Source organism: Botryllus schlosseri, chromosome 15 (genome assembly GCF_051294905.1).
Source record: "Botryllus schlosseri isolate E-star chromosome 15, Bs_hap1, whole genome shotgun sequence".
In the NCBI taxonomy this organism is placed as follows: Eukaryota; Metazoa; Chordata; class Ascidiacea; order Stolidobranchia; family Styelidae; genus Botryllus; species Botryllus schlosseri.
In genome coordinates, this window is record NC_137250.1 from 15196351 (window position 1) to 15217692 (window position 21342).

At 42.5% G+C, this 21342-nt stretch overlaps 2 protein-coding genes across 4 annotated transcripts in view; one reads left to right on the forward strand and one right to left on the reverse strand.

Moving 5' to 3' along the window:
• The first annotated feature begins 360 nt into the window (after window positions 1–360).
• Window positions 361–13149, forward strand: LOC145457553 (uncharacterized). The gene is made up of 9 exons (XM_080335774.1): window positions 361–844; window positions 4108–4209; window positions 6004–6129; window positions 8547–8752; window positions 9467–9663; window positions 9876–10039; window positions 11750–11888; window positions 11950–12088; window positions 12780–13149. The coding sequence occupies exons 1-9, from the start codon at window positions 680–682 to the stop codon at window positions 12961–12963; spliced, it is 1422 nt and encodes a 473-aa protein (XP_080191900.1). The 5' UTR covers window positions 361–679; the 3' UTR covers window positions 12964–13149.
• A 1919-nt stretch (window positions 13150–15068) lies between these two features.
• The window catches only part of LOC145457552 (uncharacterized), a 32109-nt gene continuing 25835 nt past the window's right edge, over window positions 15069–21342 (reverse strand). For all 3 annotated transcript variants that reach the window (XM_080335772.1, XM_080335771.1, XM_080335773.1), the window contains exons 21-30: window positions 21178–21279; window positions 20932–21102; window positions 20401–20525; window positions 20170–20305; window positions 19843–19940; window positions 19681–19777; window positions 18820–18976; window positions 17819–18061; window positions 16862–17021; window positions 15069–16584 (exon numbers count right to left, since the gene is read on the reverse strand). In XM_080335772.1, coding sequence (XP_080191898.1) covers window positions 16089–16584; window positions 16862–17021; window positions 17819–18061; window positions 18820–18976; window positions 19681–19777; window positions 19843–19940; window positions 20170–20305; window positions 20401–20525; window positions 20932–21102; window positions 21178–21279 — 1785 coding nt within the window. In that variant the 3' untranslated portion in view covers window positions 15069–16088. The remainder of the gene's footprint in view (window positions 16585–16861; window positions 17022–17818; window positions 18062–18819; window positions 18977–19680; window positions 19778–19842; window positions 19941–20169; window positions 20306–20400; window positions 20526–20931; window positions 21103–21177; window positions 21280–21342) is intronic.

A 21342-nucleotide genomic window follows, 5' to 3' on the forward strand; every position in this document is an offset into this window, starting at 1 on the left:
GATAGAGCAATCCGTTTCGATGCTTGATGCTGGGTGATAATAAGGAACAGCTCACCTCCGACATACTATATGCTGAAGCGATCTTACTAATGAATTCAATCTGATAAATGATAACCTACTAAAGTGATAGAGCCGCTTATTATGGAACAGCTTATTAAATTCTACAGGAGAATATGCAGGATGTGTGGATAGACTGCAGACTGCAGAGTGCTGTTAGGAGTGTTAGCAACATGTCTTCTAGCCGGTACCCGTTGGCAATATGCTCTGCACTCCTTGTCGCCAATGTAAGAATGGATATCCGCTATTGAGAAAACTATCTCTGTATTAGTATAATTGGAATTCAAGTAGTGGTTGCGTATACTATCATATATGAGTATTCTTTGTTTCCAGTTAGCCTTGAGAACGACTGTCTATATTTATGGTCGAGCCATGAGTGGCTCTTGACTTGCAGTCTGCGGTAATCACGCCACAAATTTCCGTAAGCGGCATGGTGAACTTGTTTACGTCTTTTGCGAGTTGCGATTTCTTCCATTCTCATCGCAATATTTATTAGAAAGTTTTGCAACGAGTGGCAGTTCTTAAAATTACCCGCCAGGTCAATATCTCACGTTATGGAAATTCCGGCTTATTTACCAGAAAGCTATATAGAACGTAGCGTATAGTTTAACTCGCGGTAAAGATGGTGCAGCGAAACGGCGTTACGAAGCGAAAACCGGAAGACGGTAGTGACCAAGGCGCGTCAAGCAGCAGTGGGCCACACTCGCCCAAATCAAACTCCCGCAAACTGCAGAAGAAGGCATCTGGGAAGCAGAAGCGGCTATCCAAGCAAGCCGCCCAAGAGAAGGTTGGTTCGACTGGAAATCTCATGTGAGCTTTATACAAAATGCGCAACGTACATATAACACAACGTTCACAACGACACGACGTTCTTGGGAAGGGTTTATCTGCGGAAAAGAGCCTTCTTCTCACCGAAATTGGATTGGATTGCAAGCATTCTGGCACCACGCTAGAAATAATCCGAACTTTCATAATCTCTTAAGAATAGATGTCCACAATTTACTCTCCCGACTTGTATGGAGAAATAGTATGGGTTTCTGGAAATATATCCGCGAAACATATTCGCTCGGTTGTGTGACACGGTTCCGAGTGTGTAACTATTATGACATGATTATGTTTGTCATATTTTACACATAGTGGGTTTATGCGCCTGCTGCCGACACCGACACAAAGTCTGCATATGGACTATTGCATAATCCGTGTCTAATACGCCCATTATGGCGATTGCTGTTGCAGATAACTCCGTTAATAATCATGTTATCATGCATTACAATCATCACCTGGGGTTTAACACGAAGATTTATGGTTCTAGTTTTGGAATCAACAACTAATGTCTTTATTACGAACACCAGCACCGTCGTTGGTAGCGTTCTTGAAAGTAATCAGGACAAGCGTGTACATAATCACCTTTCAAATCTCGTCAATAACACGCATGACTTCAGCGCTAAAGCGGCCAATGTCGACAATAAGAAACTTCAGCGGTCATTTTCTGCCATCATTCCGTTCAAGTTGACCCATGGTTGGTCCCTAACCGAAAATCATGGAATTACTCGCGAATGTTTTCGAATTACAGCATTCGCCAACAACTCACGCATATAGGGTCCTACACACAGGACGCGGCTACCGGTAAGCGACGTGATTCTGCGTTCAGCGCCAAGCGTTGGTAATTCACACATGGCTGCGCGTATGCCGCAAAGCGGCGATTCTTTTGCCCGAAGCGGCAGACGGCAGAGTTGAAATTATTTTAACTTTTCCGTCCGCCGCTTTCGTAGTGGTCCACATTTTGGGTGAGCTTTCGCACGGTGTCGGGCCATTTATACATGGATTCTAGTTTTATGTGATTGGTTTGTACTTGCCTTGATATTTAAAAGTTGAAATAGTTAAATTTGGTGGCATCTGAGGTCTGCGATTCAGTGCGATACGGCATGGAGCATGTGCATGTGCACTGTGCAGCATTGTGCACAGAGAGGGATGTTTTCTGAGGCATGGCACTTGTGTACTGCGCAGCATTGTGCACAGACAGGGATGTTTTTCGTACGGTATTTTTCTTTTCAGAAACATACAATTTGCTACAGACTCTGTGAGCGGTGACTAAAATTATGCAATCACAATCTGAGGAATTGCGTTTCAATGAGCTGCTTATTCAGAAAGTGCAAGATAACCCTTGTCTATACAATATGAGTCTCTCTTCATATAAAGACATGAAACTGAGAGAAAATGTGTGGAAGAGTATCAGTCAAAATTTGGGTGTTGCAGGTTCACCAAAGAAAATATATTAATATAAAATGGTTTTCGCTCGCGAAGTAGTAGAATTATTGGCCGTTATATGCATATATATAATGATATGGCATTTTGCAACTACTCATTAGGTGATTAGAAGCCTATGAACCAGTGGTTTTTAACCTTGCCCCCAGCGCCCCCCAGGGGGCGCTGGCGATGTTAAAGGGGGGCGGAAACGCTCAGGGGGCGATATGGGGGGCGCTGGGCTCAGGGGGGCGGTATGGGGGGCGCTGGAGAAAAATGGCTTCGCAGTATAGATGATGTGGTGATAGGACATATCCTTAATGAGTATTCAGAGCAAATTAACACCGAAAACTTCGTTACATATAGCCTTCAAAATACATATAGGTTTAATTGTCCATGGGCGCCTAAGTGACTGACACCGAATGTTCCTGTCTTGGCAATCAGAACCCCAGAAGACGAATTCTATCTGGCAGGGAAAAATTATATGTCAGTGAAGAAATACCAATCTGAAATCGTGTGCGTCTTTTAGTTTAGTACGATTGGGCGACAGGGATATTCCTGTTGGGATATTCCTGTTGAGCGATTCTATATTTTTTCGATATTGCAGACAGGGGGTCACGAAATAACATCATGCAACGAAGTCATACCAACGGGTTCGCCCGCCCAAATATGTTTAATTATTAGTAACGGGCCCTACAGTTTCCAAGAAACCTCACAATGTTCGCTCTAAGTTTTGATGAGTCTGCGCACACTCAACAACTCACTGCGCTGACCCTTGGACAACAGTGCGTAACGACTAAAAAAAGGTAATAACTCCGTATTTGTTGTGCGCAACGTAGATTTTCTGTGTGCAGAGACCGTGTCAGCACTGCGCACGTGCGCAGCTTAGAGGGAACATTGCACCTCCCTTAGCTCTACCGGTAAATGTGTTTACGTGAGCAGAGAGAGGATAAAATCTCAAATTACATGCAATTCCCGATGATATTGACCAATTCAATCATTAATTAGTGAAATTTTTCGCACTTGGGTGCACAAGGCAATCGTTTTTAGGGGGGTTAACGAAGTGCTGTTACGGCCCTCCCTCTTACTCATTGTCTTTATTACATTCCTTACAATATGAAGTTGGAGGGGGGCGCTGGAGCACGATAATTTTTGAAAGGGGGCGCTGGGAGAAAAAAGGTTAAGAACCACTGCTATAAACAAACCAATAATGATATTAAGTATGGTGTGTGTTGAAAAACTGGCAATACATTTCTACGCACTACGCAGCCGTCAGAAGCTGGTCATGATCCTGTGTGAAAGACCCCGCGCCTAGCGTGAAACGTCAAAGTCGTACGCACTACGCAGCCGTCAGAAGCTGGTCATGATCCTGTGTGAAAGACCCCGCGCCTAGCGTGAAACGTCAAAGTCGTACGACCGACGCGCAATTGGACGCTGGACGGGCGACGCTGGTCGCCCGCCGCAAGCCGCGTCCTGTGTGTAGGACCCTTAAGCGTCCTGTCATGTATACATTATACCGCCAGTTACTATCCAACAGCGGTAAATCGTGATCCTGGTGATTACGTAAGTGCCTAATTGCGTACCACGTTTTGAAATTAATCACGAGAAATAAATCAGCAGCCTGTTTATTATCAAGTAAATTTACCTGAACTTGATGAGCCCTAATATTTTCAATAAATAACATAACATTTCAGCCGACTACTTCGGGACCATCACATGCCATCAGAATTAGCAAGAGCATAATTACATGTTATTACCAAACAAACATCAGTAGGAATCAAGTCAACATGTAGTATTGTATTCCAGGTTCAAAGCAGCATAAGAAACAAAATGTTTTTTGCGGTGATCGCCTACATTGTAATCGGCGGTTTGGCGGTGTATTGGTTCGGATTACCAAAGCCAAAAGATGTGAGTATGTCTATATATTATATACTGTGTATATAAATAGTCTGCTTGTGCGGTCTATATTTAGAATTTTTGGCATTTTGAAGACAAATTCACAACATGGCGGATGTCACGTCATTCCGTTTTTATTGTGAGCAATTAGTTTACGTTGGAAGCGATGTAGAACTGTTAGCAGATGTCGTTGAATGAATGTTGTGTGTCACACGCTTATGCTCAGCGGATGATTAATTATGATACGCAAAACACAATATGCAAATATACATCTTAATTCCAGTCGATAACGATCAAATGCCTTGTGTGAATTCTGATGCCTATAGATAGCAATTCTGAAGTAAAAATTAATGCCAATTTCGCTAACTATTCACGAATATATATCGTCGTTGCGTAAATTTACCATACCGTCACCGACTATAATCTCTGATTCGCTATGTTGAGGTGTGCTCATTATTCAGGTAGACAATATCATGATAACATCGTTCAGGGATATCTAGATATCCCTGCATCGTTCAAGCTCACCGTTAGATGTGTCAATCGCGGGATTTGTGGCATACGACTTTATATCCCGGACAGAAACTTGATGGGAATATTTTGTGAATATTCATTGCATGATTAGATTCGATTCGGGCGTCGGATTACTGTCTCGTCAAAAAGCTATGCATAGTCGTTGTACTACTTTACATGGAGCGAGATCTCGGGATTCCGTGAAAAAGTTTACGAGTCAGATCACTACTGACGTTAGGTCGTCCTAGTTTGGTAACAAGCGATCAAACTTGGGATTTACAACATGATTGAAATTAATCACTGTGGTTTCAGAGTGTGCCATTTTCGATAATCATTCCTTACGGTACCTGGTAAAGTTTGTAGTGATAGCACTTCAAAATCATATCGACTTATCGATTTTAGCGCATCGCCATCACGTTGAAAACCACCATTCAGACAATGCTGGTTTAGTAAAGGGGCTCGGCTCTTGAATATGTAGATGTCATTATGTGCTAAAACTTGTTAATGGTGTAACCATAACATACCGTTAATACGACTGATGTTATAAATTTAGACTCTTGATGCGGGTTTACATAGACAGTAGACACATTACTTGGGGCATTCAGTGTATGTTAATAAATTTCGACTGGCATGTTTGATACATTACTAAATCCACTACATTGTAAAATGATCGAGGACGAAATTCATTGCCGTAGCTGGCTAGGCTGATAGTGCAATCACTGGTGACCCGTATCCACTGCCCACTGCATAACCTATGTACAATAAACATTGATATGTCATATTTCGCTGTAACGATTGATATTTGAATATTCCACCCCAACACTGTAAACCTGCATTTGTGCAAACATTTAATGTGTTTCATGCAATGCTCTTTCGAGGTTCACGTCATGCCGGAGTTACGTGAATTTCACGGAAGGCATGTTTTAATTTAGCAAAATCCGAGGCATGCCGTAGGTGTCTGTCTGTAAGACTCTGGGAAACACGAAATCTTTGTGCAATTTCTTTTGAATGCGTTTGTTTTGATCACGATTAAGGCTTAAATACACCGTTTCCCATATTCACAGCAGGTTACAGCCGCTTGGTAACCGGCAGTGTCGCCGCTAATTACTTAATCATCATGAACAAAGGTCACGACTCAAGGGCACAGGTCACAAAACTGCGTCTATCAGCTGCGTGTGGCTAGTGGCTACAGACATGGCAATTATTCGTCCATTTTGGGAACATAGTTTTCTTTCAGCAAGACAAACTTAAAACCCAAATCAACTTGCTCAAGAAGAATCCATTTGCATATTACAGCTGCCGCCAGAAGTCGAGGCTGAGATTCTAGGATCTTACCCTCACGAGATCAGCGAAGACGACATTCCCAAAGGTTTCTACGAAGACAAGAAACGACCTACCGTCGGGATAGAGCAAAACGACAAGGTGCTTACTGCTTATGTATCAACGCAACAGCTAGACATCAAACATTTCAAGTACAAAAGTCGAGTTTATAGCGATTACTTATCATTTATCAAACGACACGGGCTACGTTGTTGCCCCGGCGGAAACAATGTTTACACTAAAAAGCTATTCATGCTGTTCCCATATCCCAGAATTGTCATGTTCCTTATTCTACCGTGTATGACTGTACGTATAGATTGTATATATTACGGTCGGGTTATCGGGAGATACAATCGAAATTTCGGCAGCTCAAATAAATAGTCCGTCCAGTCGACTCGCAATTTATGCCATCATGGCGTATGTCAGATGCATACGTTTTCCGTGAAATGGTGTACGGTACGATTGCATCGCTTCTACCATACATAAAATCTACCGTTATGCTCGGTTGAAAACTGAATTTTTGGAGTGCTTAACTTCAGACCGATGGCATTTGCCACTTGTCATATACTGTGCTAATTGAAACCTGGATTCATCCGCCATTCACCATGGTCGCTCAGTCGAATTCTCCCAAGTACGACTGAGTATAGCTGTCTGTACTTGTGACTAATGATGTTAATCCATCCGTTTCAAATTAAGTAATACACGTTATTGTCTTCACAACATGACAAGATGGAGATATCATAGAAAACTGAAGTTGAGTGTTCTATGGAAATACAGTAACAGCTAGTTGATACGCCGTTTTAACATAATAGCACCATAAATACGTGCAATCACTGCGTAATCAACGATTACGACTGTTATGTTTCGAATTTTACTTCATTAATCTGAAATGTATGCCGCGACGTGTTTGAGATCATCTACAGCGATGAGATTGCTAGATTGATGTTGGTTTACTTGCGATTAGTGTCGGAAACTGCGAAATCATCTTAGCAAGATAGTGCAGGTAGACTGCGCGGAAAGAATCAAGTTGAATCCTAGTATTGTTTTGGCTATCAATTCCGAGACATAGCAGAAAGTGCCAATGTCACTGATAAACCCTAACGTGAGTTTTGTTCATTGTCTACGTCACTGGTTGTATGTCCCGGTTCATCGCGGTACTATCTGTCAAACCAATCTCTCGTACCTGTACTGTGGTAGGCTTATCACATCGTGTCCTCGCCATTTAGTTTACTGACATCAGATAATTGAGCTAATGCTATTGTGATGGATTATTTACGCATACATGAACTCTCTGGCTACAGCCGTCGAAACTTTGCTGACAAGATTATGAGAAAAATGCTAGCGCATTAATGAAGTTATTAATGATTTGACAAGGCCTTGTACCAACTTATGACCGGTACCGCTAAGTGCGAAATAGCATTTCTAAAAAAGGATTTTCACATCTCGAAATAACGTCGCATCGCGGTTTTTAAACTTGCCAAATCATGATATTTTATGATCTGTAACCAAAGCGTTGCAAGCGGCCTGCGTGACAACAGATTACGGAAAACAAAATCTCGGCACGCTGACAATGAGGAAACAATGCGGCGACTAATCGCGCTCGCTGCTTACAGCTTGTTAGAATATTGCAAGCCGACCGCAACGGTATTGTTAAACGCATCATTTCCGTGGGAAGTTGTTTTAATGCAACGATGCACTTTCGTATTGACGTCGGATGCATCATCAAATCTTTGTTGAACCTAGAAATTTTGATAAATAAGTCTCAGGTGTAGCCTACTGTACAGTGTACATGTACGTACGTACATGCTTCATAACACTGTCTTGTTTATACTGGTAAAATATGACACTTCCGAATAAACCAGCGCCATATGTTGTTTGGGCTTGAGGAAATGCTTTTGTCACGTATGCAGAGGCACGCTGTTCGTGTTCGTTTCAAGGGTTTCTTTTCCCCGAGAAGGTAGCGCCTCGTCCTCAAAGAACGTTTTTGATGCAATGCATGGTAACAGGGTGGTACCAACGGGTTCCCCATAAAACCAGTGCCTGCAAGAATAGTACCCCAAGTCGTGTTGAATATATAATGGCATTGTAAAACTGCGATACGGCCGACAGTGATTCGTGAATGACAGGAAGAAAGATTATTATTATTCGAATTTTTATGCTGGTGACATCTATTCAGTGATATGCTGTTATTAAACTAAGTTCTTTTGAATTCACTACTAGTTGCTAACGATTATCCCTGACGAGTGTCAGGCGAAAATATTCGGGTTATTAATATGTTACTCAATTGTATAATGCAGATATTATGAAGCTAAAATAAGAAACACATAAATGAATTAGTCACGCGGTGCATCCAACATGAATACCATATTAGGAGGTGTCCAATATTTTCAACAATGCAACAATTTTACATTTACACACTGCAAGATACCCAATATTTGAAGGGCAAAATAACCTATAACCACACCACAAGATACGGCAGCATGTAGGTCATCAAATCACGTGATCAAATTATTTTCCAGAATTCCAAGAATGGCAAGCAGCAAGAAGGCAGTGAAGCGAAATCAGCCGAGACACCGCGAAACGCGGCGGGCGGCATCGGCGCCGAAGCGTTCGAAATGCATCGCGATTTCGAAGAACATCTCCAGACGGGTTTCAGACTGAAATCGAATCTCGGGACGAAGTGGAAAAAGTTGAAGATCACGAAAAATAACTCGTCCAAAACACAGTAAGTAGTGCCTTCTCGGTGGCATGTATAGTAAAATTCGTACGTAACTTGAAATGCAGTCAACTTTGGTTGCTAATTTTGTTGCGAATTCGGAAAAAAAGTCGCTTGAAATCCGAGTTGGGATTTCATATCTCGATCCAATTGAGATCTCGATCCGACTGAGACGCGCCGCAGATATTTGGCTTCATCGATTAAATTTTCGATTAGATTTGCCTACACATCACTCTGTGTGATATGGTGTGAATTTGAGACCTTTGCAAAGGAATAGTGCAAACTATGATGCCGGAGTTAATTCCGTATAGAAAAACTGGTCGCATATTTCTCCTAACCGAATCTCTTTTCAAAATAGGAAGTCAGAAAGTCAGTAGTTTTGCGTAAACGATTATTCATGCATAGAACTGGGAGTAATTTTAAAATAATGTATATATGCACTCGAGTAAGTATAGAGTAAGTACTTGAGTACCATGAAAAAGTATAAATACGTCGATACTGTACAAACCAGCACCTTTAACTAACTTGACAGGAATGTACTCTGTATAAAAAGACAATATGATGACCGAGAAAAAACTATAAACAAATTCATATTATGATGTCATACACAACTCACAAATACATTTGTTTTCTTCCGTCACATTTATTAATTTAGTCTACCCCTGAATATTATGGATAGGTTACACGCGCACCATTCACTTAACATCGTCAATCATTTCCCAGGATCTTCATCATGGACAATTTCCTCTCCGAGGTCGAGTGCAACGGTCTCATGCGCGCTCACGTGCGTCACGTGACCTCCCACCGTAGCAGTGACCCGATCACGTGCTTCAGCGGCGTGGAAAGCCTCCGGCAACACCTACAAGAACACGGGTTCCGGAAAATGTCGCGGTCAATGTCGGAGCTCGATTTCATACCGGGTAAGGACCGGAAGGGCATCACGTGACTTTGACAATTATCGAAACGTGACCGGACTTGTACAGTACAAACGCTTGGATTTGGATTTTCAAAATGCGCAACTAGAGCTACAACAGAAAAAACTACAAAAAAACAGTAATTAGTTTACCGCCAACTATCTATATTTGTAGTTTGTATAAGTCTGACCGTGGAATTGTATTGTTTTCTGGCGCAGGTACTTCTTGTTTGAACGACACGATGTCGTCGCGAGTCGGAAAGAACTTGCCTTGGAGTTACAGCACTTCGTTTTATCCCGGGGAGAGCAAGTTTTCGGCCCAGTTCGACAGGAGAGTGTCGGAGCTGACCGGGTTGGACCCGAGGAACGGCGGGAAATTTCAGGTACCGTAACTTAATCGATGATATGTTCTCTGTTTCGCGTAATGACCGTGGAACGGAACTGATGATAAGGAACTGATAATATCGAGCTGATTGTAGAGCAGTGGGTCTCAATCTTTTAAGCTTGGGGACCGGTTTACTTTCAAAAGTTAAAATCAACCTGGAATGTAATTGCGAGAAAATTACGAAAACAATGAATAGTAACTTTAATGCAATGAGAACCGCTGCTATCTTTTTGATATTCCACCTGACATGCGTGGTTTCATTGAAGTTTTCGCAAGGCTCGGTTTTGGCTGTTGGTTTTCTTTTGCATGAAATGCGACTTCGTTGTCTGCTGGAATCTATTATACAGTCAAATCTAGCTAAATTTTGGTGCCTGATTTCGTCATATTTTGTTTATAAAGCTGTTTCTTACCGATCATTGTGACGTAGAATAAGTCGAAAGTAGACTATGAACTCGATATCGCGTCTAACAGCGCTCTAATTTACGTTATATAATTCTCTAAATTTGGTGATTCATTTCGCTAAGTAATAGAGACGCCTTCAACGTTTTGCATGTTCCAATTGAGAATGAAATCGAAACATATTCGACGGACCGACAGCCAAATTTGACGCGGGCCGACACCGATCTAAAACGTAAACCGGTGATTTTGTTTCAAAAGCGTTTGGTCGTAACAGCACGAGTTGTATCCTGCTATTTTGTAATTCCATTGCGCATAGAAGGCGTTTTGTTTCACGCTAAGCCTTAATTATCGCCCGATGATTGTCGACAATCGTCGCGATTTCCGATGGAGACGCGCCGTTTTCCATACGGGCGTCTGTGCTTTATGTTACATTGGCGACGGCGTCGGTAGGATCAGACTGTAATCAGAACGGGTCAGTTTTAGAATGGCCAAGGTTATCGCCTCGTCCATCGCCGCAACACTTTAAATTTACAAAATATTCTTCTAACCATTCCGCTGCTTTGCAAAGGTCCTGAACTAACCTAGTCTCGCAGCTATACTTGTACAAAGTGCCAATCTAGTTAGTTCACGGTAAACTAACTACTGTTTTTTTGAGTAGTTCCAGTTCTAGTTGGCGCATTAAAAAATAATTGCTGAACAACATAAAAACACGTAACACCGGTGTTCTGTTGTGTAATGTTTTTGCAGCCATTGCTCGGTCTGATTCATCAGTACTAACGGTGGCGTAGCCCGGTTTCGGGCGTCGAAACCTTCCCATTTTAAACTCGAACCCCGTTCTTTTAAAATGCCGATTCTATCTCCAGAATCAGTACCAGTATCAGTAAATTAATGAGTCACTTTGAAATTGAATCTTAGTTAGTTGTTGTTTGTGGTATTGACGGTGTTTGTCGACTACTATGGTCATTTACGCCAGGCCAATTTTCATTATTTTATCCCGTAGCTACCGACTAGCGTAGCACGGCCCACTTCTAGGCTTTTATAAGACTCGCTTACACGGATGAGATGGCGAGGAGGAGCCTAGGGAGGAACCCGCTACCAATTGGTGTTGCAGCTGTGGATTATACCACTACGCTATATCGCCACACATCTTACTTGGGTTTTAGTTAGTTAGTGTGGATTTTTAAAGGTCGTTAGTTCTAGTTGCAGTTCCACATTGTGAAAATCCAGTAGTTTGTGCATTGTAAAAGCCTGCATGCTCGCAGATCTGTAATTGGAACCACGACAACTAAATCTACGGTTTCGTTTTCAGGTCACGTCTTACCCGCAAGGCGTCGGCTACAAAGGTCACCACGACTGCACAGTAGATAGTCCCGACAAGCGAGACCGTTTCGCGACAGTCCTAGTCTACCTAGAGGACGTGCAAGATGGCGGCGAGACTGTGTTTCCAGGTGAGTGGTTTCGCTTGAAATCAGTCACGGCTCGTTGCTGATTGCGCGCTCATTTTGCTAGATCTCGGAGTGAAAGTGAGGCCGAAGAAAGGACGCGCGTTGCTGTGGAACAACATGGACTCGGACGGGAACTGCGACCCGTATTCGTTTCATAAAGCGGCTATCGTAAACTCCGGGCGAAAGTATATTCTTCAGCGGTGGTGAGTTTTGTAATTTGATGTTCCTTTTTATAGCCGTTTCGGATATACTATGAAAGTACTTACTATAAACATTGGGGTGCATTTTGTCATATACAAGGATTGTCAAAGTAGTCATCGTTGGTTGTCAAAAAATCAATTAATAGAAGTAGCAGTAACGTTATAAATTTTAGCCATAAATCAAGTAGAAGTAGCGATTTTCAAGTGAAAAAGTAAGTATTCCAGGCCTAGTTTCGCCTAATAATCTGAAAACTCTGAAGTAGAAGTCGGGCTAATATTTTCGGCTATTTGTGTGTGGATATCATTAATTTGTCTATAGAACTGGTCGCACAGCTTAGGAATTGGGCAAATATTCGACCACTTCTCTTCAATTGCAGATGAACAAAATCTTTTTTGGCAAATTTTAAGATTTCATTCGACATCTACGCCTATAAACTAAACCATAACACAGAGCCTAAGTGTCGGGGGTATATCTAGGCCCCTTCCCGCCACGTGATCACCGTAAGCGGTGTCTTATAACAGCCTGGGAGTGGGCTGTGCTACAAGTCGGTAAATACGGAATATAGGCCCGGTGTAAAATGACCTATGACCAATGTAGTCAAAACACCATGACTATCAAACAACAACCATACCAATACCAATCCGCCTAATTCTAATAGCACCCCGTCTAAATCATTCTTTTATTCCACGACAGGTACTACTACCAGAACTTTCCCGCGTTAGGCAAGCGCATGCCGCAGCCCGCGCTACCGCAAAGGCAAGAACTCACAGCGCGCGTCTCGTGCGACGACTACCAGTTCGGCAGCTGTCGCTGGTACGACGAGTGGAATTACGACCACTTGACATCCTACAACCAAGTCAAACACAAGCTGCGGTGACGCGACGCGGCGAGACACAGTTTCGCAGGCACCACTGTTTATTTATACGAAATGCTACCGAGCAAGCGGCAAAGTGGGATTTCGCGATGCGAGGGGAACGCATCCGTTTGGTTATTTATGTATTCGAGAGTAAGAATTATGCACTGTCCAATTTCACTGTTTTGAAATATACGCGGCGAATAAGAACACGGCGCAATCATTGGCAGGGTCGTGTCGGGGTTAAGGGTTTGTGATGTGTGTGTGTGTGTGTGAGAGAGAGAGAGAGGGGGGGGATATTTGTTTGTCAACCTTGCAAATCAATAACATACACTGCAAAATGAGATTCAGGGAGATGCAGCATATAGATAACCACAGTTCAGACGGGAGGCTCGATATAACAGAGCCATCAGAGCCGAGCAACCCAGACCAGGAGCATCTTACTACAGGAGTCGGTACGTGTAAAACTTAGGATTAACAAATCGATAAAAAAACAGCAACAACTCACAGCAGCGTGGACGCCGTGGAGCTGTTACAAATTAAACGAATAATTTGCATTAGCGGAGTCGCTTGCATTATGAGAAAGACAATGAAAATTCGGGACACCGTGACGGCGTAGCTAGCGTACAGATGTCCGGAAGTTTTCGGTAAAGAACCCTTGCTCTTCGTGCTTGCCATACCAGCCGCCAGGTTGCGGGACTAGATCAGAGGCGGTCAAAGTAGTTAACATTATTGCTCAGTTAACAGTATATTGTCATAAATTCCTATTCAAATAACGAGCATTTAAGTAGCGATTTCCAAGCGAGTTTTTCAAGAATTGAAATGAAATGTGGCCCAGTGGAGTGTGGGGTCCTTTAAGGACGTGGACACGATCAAGTTGATTTGTTCCCTGAATTCTGTCAGCACACTAAGTCTACTGCTAACATTTATGCACATAGCGAAGAAAGGTCAGTAGCTGCATGGCCTCCTACTGTCGACGCTTGAGGTTACATCAAGTCGACCTGGGCTGCATCGGCGTTTTGGCATCATCGGTACTGAACGAAACAAGCGATCTAATACGTTGAACCCAAACCCGGCAGAATATTAACACATGCACTTCATGATTTCCGTCGACCCTGCCGCAACCGCTAACGAGGTAGTAATTGCCAGACGCGATGCGAATCGCCTATGGCTGCAATTTTCCGGCCGGAGACCACAGCAGATGAGCCTTCCGCTTTGTCGATCAAAAATATTTTTGTCACGTCGACTTATTCGGCCATAATGTATTGGTATCGACCGCTCTACTTAATTTGCGGTGGCCCGCGAATTAATAAACAGTACAAGACGTGTTTACAAGTAAGCCCGGCCTTGAGCGAAATGGAAGAGATCGACAGTGTGACTCAGGTGATACCAATGATATAAATATATATCATTGGGTGATACCGATCAAGCAATTTCAGAAACTGTTGTTTGGAACGCAGGCTCACGAGGGTGAGTTTCTTCGTTGACCAGATTACAAGCCTGGCTTTGCCGAATGTATTGTAATGGTATGGCTCCCAGCCGGGCCAGCATCTTCCGGGTTAGCAGGCCATACATAGTCTGTTCTCAATCTTCATTACAAACCGAACGGCGTAATGCTGGCGCTTGTGATCGCTTGTCCTTTTGTGTGATCTTCTGCTAAACCTATTATTCATTGCGCACCGCGCATGTCCTCACCTAGATGTTCTAGGCCACGATGGGAGTCTGATTGAAAATCGTCTCGAAGTCATCTCTACTCCTTCCTATCTTTACATTAATCTTGTGGTGTTTCGAAAAGACGAAACACGGTAAAACGTCTGGTACTGTGTTATGTGATTCTTCTTTCTCTGAAATTCATGTATCTATGGACGGATTAACATCGAAAATCTTTGCTGCTACATCACCGACGTCGCGATATTGCTAAAAATAGACGAACCATCAAAATTCCATCGGAAAGATAATAGCTCGACGTACCTACCTAAACCAATCGTGAACCTCCAAATTGATTTCTATCGAATCTACAAGCAAATCGACGCAAATGTGTGATCTGTCTGTAAGATATCAAGTTACGAATACATCATAAGCCGACAGATACATACCCGCCCAGACAACTACGCAAACCACGCCACAGGCTTTATACCACACATTCTATTTCCAAAAATATATAAACATTTCTAAAGCCACGTAAGCGGGTAGACCACCCCGGTTAAGGGTTCGGAAAATATAGTGCGAGATCTCTTGTCGTTTTTTATATAAAAAATAATCCGATAAAAAATAAGACGGCGACGGTGCTTCGGACGTAGGACCGACGGAGATCGTTGCCTTTTTTTTTGTCGCAACGTTACAGCGGAATTTTTGTTGAGTATTTCTATGCTTACACTGAACCGCTACCGTATTTTCAATATAGGGTTGCCGTGTGATCGTAAAGTATTGTTTCCAATGCCCACATAATGGGTAGTCGCTAGGGCTTGACACAAAAATTCGAATATCGATTGTAATGATTCGAGTTGAATAGCAAAGATTCGATTTTTTGAGTAAACAAATTAGACTCCATTTCGAAAAATATATTCTAATTATTGAAGCCTTGACACTTGTATTGGGTTTATCACGGCATTCCAAAACATGAAGCATGATGCTACGCATGTTGGCAGAGATACAACATGTTTGAGTAGTGAATAATCCAGAGCAATCCAATCCAATCCAATCATATATTGAATGCGATGGTCATAGTTAACATATATTTTCTCAAGAGTTACTGGAGTTATTTTCTTTTCTATCGTACGAAAGGTTTGAACTTTGCAATGCCGTACAGACGTGGTCCGGCCAGTCATCGCTGATACTCCAGTAGAAGTAGAGACATAAATTTGGACTCCAGTATCAGCAGAAGTAGCGATTTACTAGTAACTGAGAATGTAAGTTTTCAAGACCGAGATTTGCCTGAAAACCGTGAGGTTGTGGTAGTTTAAAATCCTAACCTCAAAAAATTAGAAGTACTTTTTTACTGACCACTTCTGATCACGTCATATCGATGGGTACTCAACCTGGACACTCGGTTTTTCCACGCCCTCGCCGCTACTATGTGCAAACGTGAATTGCAAACGATGCAAGTTACCCCCAGCGCCACCAATGGCTCTGGGAGTAGAAGTATGAAATCACGGATTGGCACCTCTATAAGGAGAGTTCCCACGTCTATATCCATTTCGCGGTCGGTCGGTGAGATACTCCACACTCCTGGACCGTGTCGGAGAACAATACACGTTATGTTCATTATTCCTGGTTGAAATTAGTGGCCTATCACGCAAGTCTAAAGGCCTTCGACTGGGCGAAGAGAGGTAGGGACTTCTTGAAGAGTAAGTCACGGCTGCAGTAGTGGAATATAGTCGGCTATCCCGCGTTGCAGCGTAACGCGGAGGTTGCATTTGTTTGTCATGATTCGCTGATAATTTGGTCGGAAACTGATGGTGTTCGTTTGTGCTGGAATAGCTATCGAGAATAGGGTCCAGTCTTTCCGTTCTGTCCGTCCACGAACGCAATGCCTTTGGAGTTGTGGATGGCCCGGTAGGTGCTCGGAACTGGGACCGGACACGAGTGTCCTCGTCTTTAGTTGGCTCCAAAGAGCCGTCTGATTCGTTTTCGTACACTTTCACCCTGAAACAGATCGAAGACAAATGAGAGACTGTCCTATTGGAATTGAAAGTAAAATTACCATTACTCCAATATATATGATGTATTTTTGTTAAGATAACTTGACTTCATGAAAGGGTCCTTGGACATAATATCAGCAGTTGAGCAAAGTTGGGTTTAGGGTAGAGGCGCTCAGTAACTACTACCTTTTCACAGTACTCTAGTAGGTTTTCCCTACTTATAATAATATACCGGCATACAGATAGAATAAAAATAAAGCTGCTTGAAATCGGGTCGTCACCTTGGACATGATTGCGGCACTTTTTTCTCTTCGTCGCCTTTCGATTTATCCCTTGCTCTCACGTAATGCGATTTCAATTTGGCGGCCGTGTGTTTTCTGTCCCTCGCTATGGTCTCCCTCGTTCGCGATCGCGTCTCTCGGATATAGCTCATCATCTCGTCTGTGAAAAAAGAAGAAATTGCAAGTGACGTCGGCGAAATGCGAAAAATAATGAGCTCTATTTTTGAAAAGCTGAAAAAACGAATAAAGAATTATAAATTAAAGGAGGAGAGGTTTTTAGCGTGACGATCATAGGTGGACAAAGTGGTCGGCTCTGGCTCTCAAGTACAAATAGAAGACAGTAGATTTATACTCAATTAAATGTAGGAGTATCAATTTCCGAGTTTTGTCCAAGATGCTCCGTGTGAATAGAAAATAAGGTTCAGAGAAGTGTTCAAGTAGTTTTAAGTATAGATTTGGTCGAGCCGCCGTTTGTCAGAGGTGGCTATTGTCAGAATTGCAGAGCTCATGTTCGCAACTAACACAAAATGACTAATAAATATGCAAACAGACGCAATTTTCGATAATATATTCAGTTACCGCGGTATAGGGGCTATTTCGCCCAGCTAGTATGATAATCTCACTCTTGGAAGCGGTGCGAACCTATCCAACCAAGCTATCTACTTGGCATCATCATCAAATTGATACAAATCAAGTAGTTTTGGCTGATCTGTTCAGTAGATGAGGATGCAAAAGGTATAACTAGTCTAGTAGATCAGGTAGACAAAACCTATTGGAGTAGGCTACACTAAAAAAGTAGAGGAACTTTGTTACTGACACCCTACGGTGAAGATAACAACTTCATTGCTGACACTGAATCACACGACGGCGATAAATATAAATAAATCACTACCGAAAAGTTTCAGAGTCACGGGGGTCGCGTTCCGTCAAATTTTGAGCATCCCTGTTTTCTCTCACCTTTTATCATGGTTAAAGTCTCGGCGTAAATCCCGGCCATTTCCGAAACAGCTTTGCCGACGGCATCGTCTTTCGTTCTGAGCAAACGGTCCTTGCCGTCCCGGGACTCTTGACAGGACCTGCACGCCGCGCCATCCTCGGCCGCGGAAGCCTCCACTTTTTCCGCAGACTCAGATTTTGCGATCGACTGTTTCAACTTGTCGAGTAGTAGTGAGCGCTCTTTCTTCCATTTCTTGTACTCGTCTTGAAAAGTACACAGTTTGGTAATTCCCGATAATTCTTGATGGTTACCCTACATTATCCCCGCCACAACCCCAATATTTTTGCAGTGATGACACACGCGGTCACGTATTGAGTGAAATTACGAAACATCATTTTCAAATCAAAAGAAGAGGCGATACGGGGCAGTGCAGGATTACAACCAAGTCAAAAGGTTCCGAGTCACAAGTCAATTTAACTTATTATTTTACTCGTGTTTAGTTGAGTCTTAGTGTTAAGACTCGAGTCCGAGTCCAAGTCATAGAGTTTACTTTTAAGTGTCGAGTTTGAGTCAGGTTCGACTCACTTTTGTGAAACTCTTGGGTAATATTGGAGGCCGAAGATTCATAATCTACTCATTTTTCTCACTCTAAACATATTTGTTCAAACAGATAAAAGACGGCTTCTAGGCCTGTTTTTCAATATCAGTCCTGATATAGAAGACTTGACCAAGTCATATAGAATATGCCGAGTCCTACGACTTGATCGAGTCATGTGCTATGCTTGAGTATAAGTCGAGTAAATTACGTAAATAAACAATATGATTCGAGCCATTTCGAGTCAACATAAATGGCGTCTCGGGTCACGTCTCGAGTCATTATAACCCTGGGTTGGTGGGATATAGTATTCAAACACGCCCCTATCCAGCTTCCCAAGACTTCTCTTTCGTGATTTCAAGCTTGATCCGGCCAGCGTCGAATAATTCTTCTGAAATTCAAAATCTGTTTCAAAGTTTACTGTACCTCTTATGCGCGCCTTTGTCTTTTCATTGTCTTCCTTGTATCTCTCTTTCAATTCCGTTATCCGATTCGCGGCAGATTCGCATTCGGCTTTCAGCCGTTCGTTTTCGATTTTCAGCCGGGAAGCCTCTCTGACGTGTTCCAGAGTCGCAGTCTCCGCCTGAAAGTACACCCACGCAGTGAATTTGAGTCTAAACCCAATCGTCTTTTGGATTTGTGGATGGAAAGTATTTCAGGCCCCTCAACTAATTTACGGTATCAAATTACCAGATATATTCAAAGCAGTCAGCTACTCAAGTATAAGAAAAATATTGTTGTAAATTTCTACTAAATTACAAGTAGAAGTAGCCTATTGAATGCCAAGACATCAACACTGCTTCAAATGAAGTAGAAAATGATTGGTGACCTTCTTGGAGGTACAGAACTTCAATATACAATTGAATAGTATATTCATATTGAAATGAGCCCGAATATTTTCGGCTGACACTCGTCAGGGGTAATCGTCAGCAACTAGTAGAGTGTCAGCCGAAAATATTCGGGTTCATTTCAATATGAATATACTATTCAATATGATTGGTCTGAAACGGGTTCAGGTTAGCAGTTTCGAGACGTATAGCACGGGCTTTTGGCTTCGAATCAGACCATAATCGATTTTGGCTCAAGCCAGGGTTAGGATCAAACAAATATGCCTGACAAACACAGCCCATGCAAGGTCTAAGCTGTATTCCATTTTTTTCCAATAGAAGCAGCAAGGCCCTACACTTGCCGTTGAATAATTACCCAACCTAACCCGAAAATCAGTGCGGTATATTCACAATTTTTTAAAAACACAGTTTCGAAATCTCCTTCACCCGACTGACTTACCGCAATCTCGTTTTCAGTCTCGGCTTTTCTCAATTTCATATTGATCGCGTGCTGTTTGGACGTGAGGTCTTCGATTTCCTTCCTTAGCGATTCGCATCTGAAAAACACGCGTGTAACGTCCCGTCAAAATCACCGATTAATTATAGAGAAAGTAACGTTCACCTCAGTTCGTTTTCTCTCCTTATCTCGGTGATTTCGTTTCTGTGGCGAATTTCCAGGTCTCTCTTTTCCGCGCTCCAAGCATCGTCTTTGTCACAACCCTGAATCGGTATTGTTTTGAGAGACTTGTTTATTGGTACCAGTAATTACGGCTAGGTACAACGATACAAGTAATAGAATTTGACTCAAGTAACAATTGCAATGATTGGACTCGAGTAGCGATATTGGAATTTCCAGGTAACTAAAATATAAGCCTTCACACTAAGAGTAATATTTTGTCAATACTTTTCAAAGTTTTCCCGACATCTAATTCGGACCGTACTTACTCACCTCTACTTGAGTAGACCGGTCTTCGGATATGGCGTCTGGCTTCGATCTCGCTTTTTCCCTCTCCAGGAACGAATTCAAGGTTTTCCTATGCTCTTCGACAAACCTTTCGTAATCTGCCTTGTGCTGATCTTGCAACCTGAGCAAACAAGATAAATTAGAGAAGAAATTCACTCGGACGACAATACGCTAAATCTAGCTGACGTAATGTTTGTAAACGTTATTTCGTCTTGCCTTTTCATTTCTCTCTCCATCTCCGAGCTTTTCTGCTTCAGCGCGTTCAGCTTTTCGCGATCGCAGAGCTTTTTCATTTCCACCACTGCGTTCTGCATGATCGAGTTTTGCTTTTCCAATTCGGTCTAAATTGGAATCGGCTAAATCACGCAGGCGATACAAGCTGGTCCTAGATTTGATATACAAATCCCAAGTCCAAATTCAGAATTCGTTCCTGCGTTTTGTAATTATGTCCGGAACTCGCGTGAATATAGTAAATTACTAGAAAATTATCGAAGTCCAAGTGTAAATCTAGCTTTAAAAAAATTGCAAATCCAAATATGATACCAATCCTGCTCAAAATCTTGAAATCCATATAAATTCAATCTCAAATCCGTGTGGAGCATTGGCAACCAATTTGTTATACGGTGGCAATAATAGTTGAAAATCAAAATTAGCACATAACAGAACTAACCCATTGATTTGATACATTTTCAGTATACCAATATTTTGTAAAACCCTACATCTAAACATTACGAAACGTTGACAGACCTCAAGTTGCTTCTGCGACCGACTGCGAACTTCTTCCACGGCGTCGTTGACTCTGCAAGCGTGTTCCGCCTCCCATTTCTCCCTTTCCAATTCCAACGCTGCGTCACTCTCCTTTTGCCACACTGCCTTTGCCTCTTCCATTTTACTTTGTATCTCTTGCTCATAATCCTCCTGCAACGTTATCGAATGACCAGAGTAGGAACTGCTAACCTAGTACGCTGTAACGCTGACAGTCGTAAAATCTACCTTATGCATATTTTTATTGAGCTCCGCCATGCATTGGGCCGTTTTCAAAGCGGTTTCCCGATCGCTCTCCAATTCTTCGTGGAGCCTTCGAATCTCTTCATCCTGAAGTCAAGCTTTTCAATAGATCACTGCGTCGGAAAATGCAGCACCAAATAACGGTGGATT

What these genes read in the sequence shown, in the direction of transcription:
- LOC145457553 (XM_080335774.1), top strand. Translation starts at nt 680, where the DNA reads ATGGTGCAGCGAAACGGCGTTACGAAGCGAAAACCGGAAGACGGTAGT. An exon ending in GATTACCAAAGCCAAAAGAT is followed by an intron (nt 4,210 to 6,003) that starts GTGAGTATGTCT and finishes TGCATATTACAG; the next exon opens with CTGCCGCCAGAAGTCGAGGC. An exon ending in AAGTATATTCTTCAGCGGTG is followed by an intron (nt 12,089 to 12,779) that starts GTGAGTTTTGTA and finishes ATTCCACGACAG; the next exon opens with GTACTACTACCAGAACTTTC.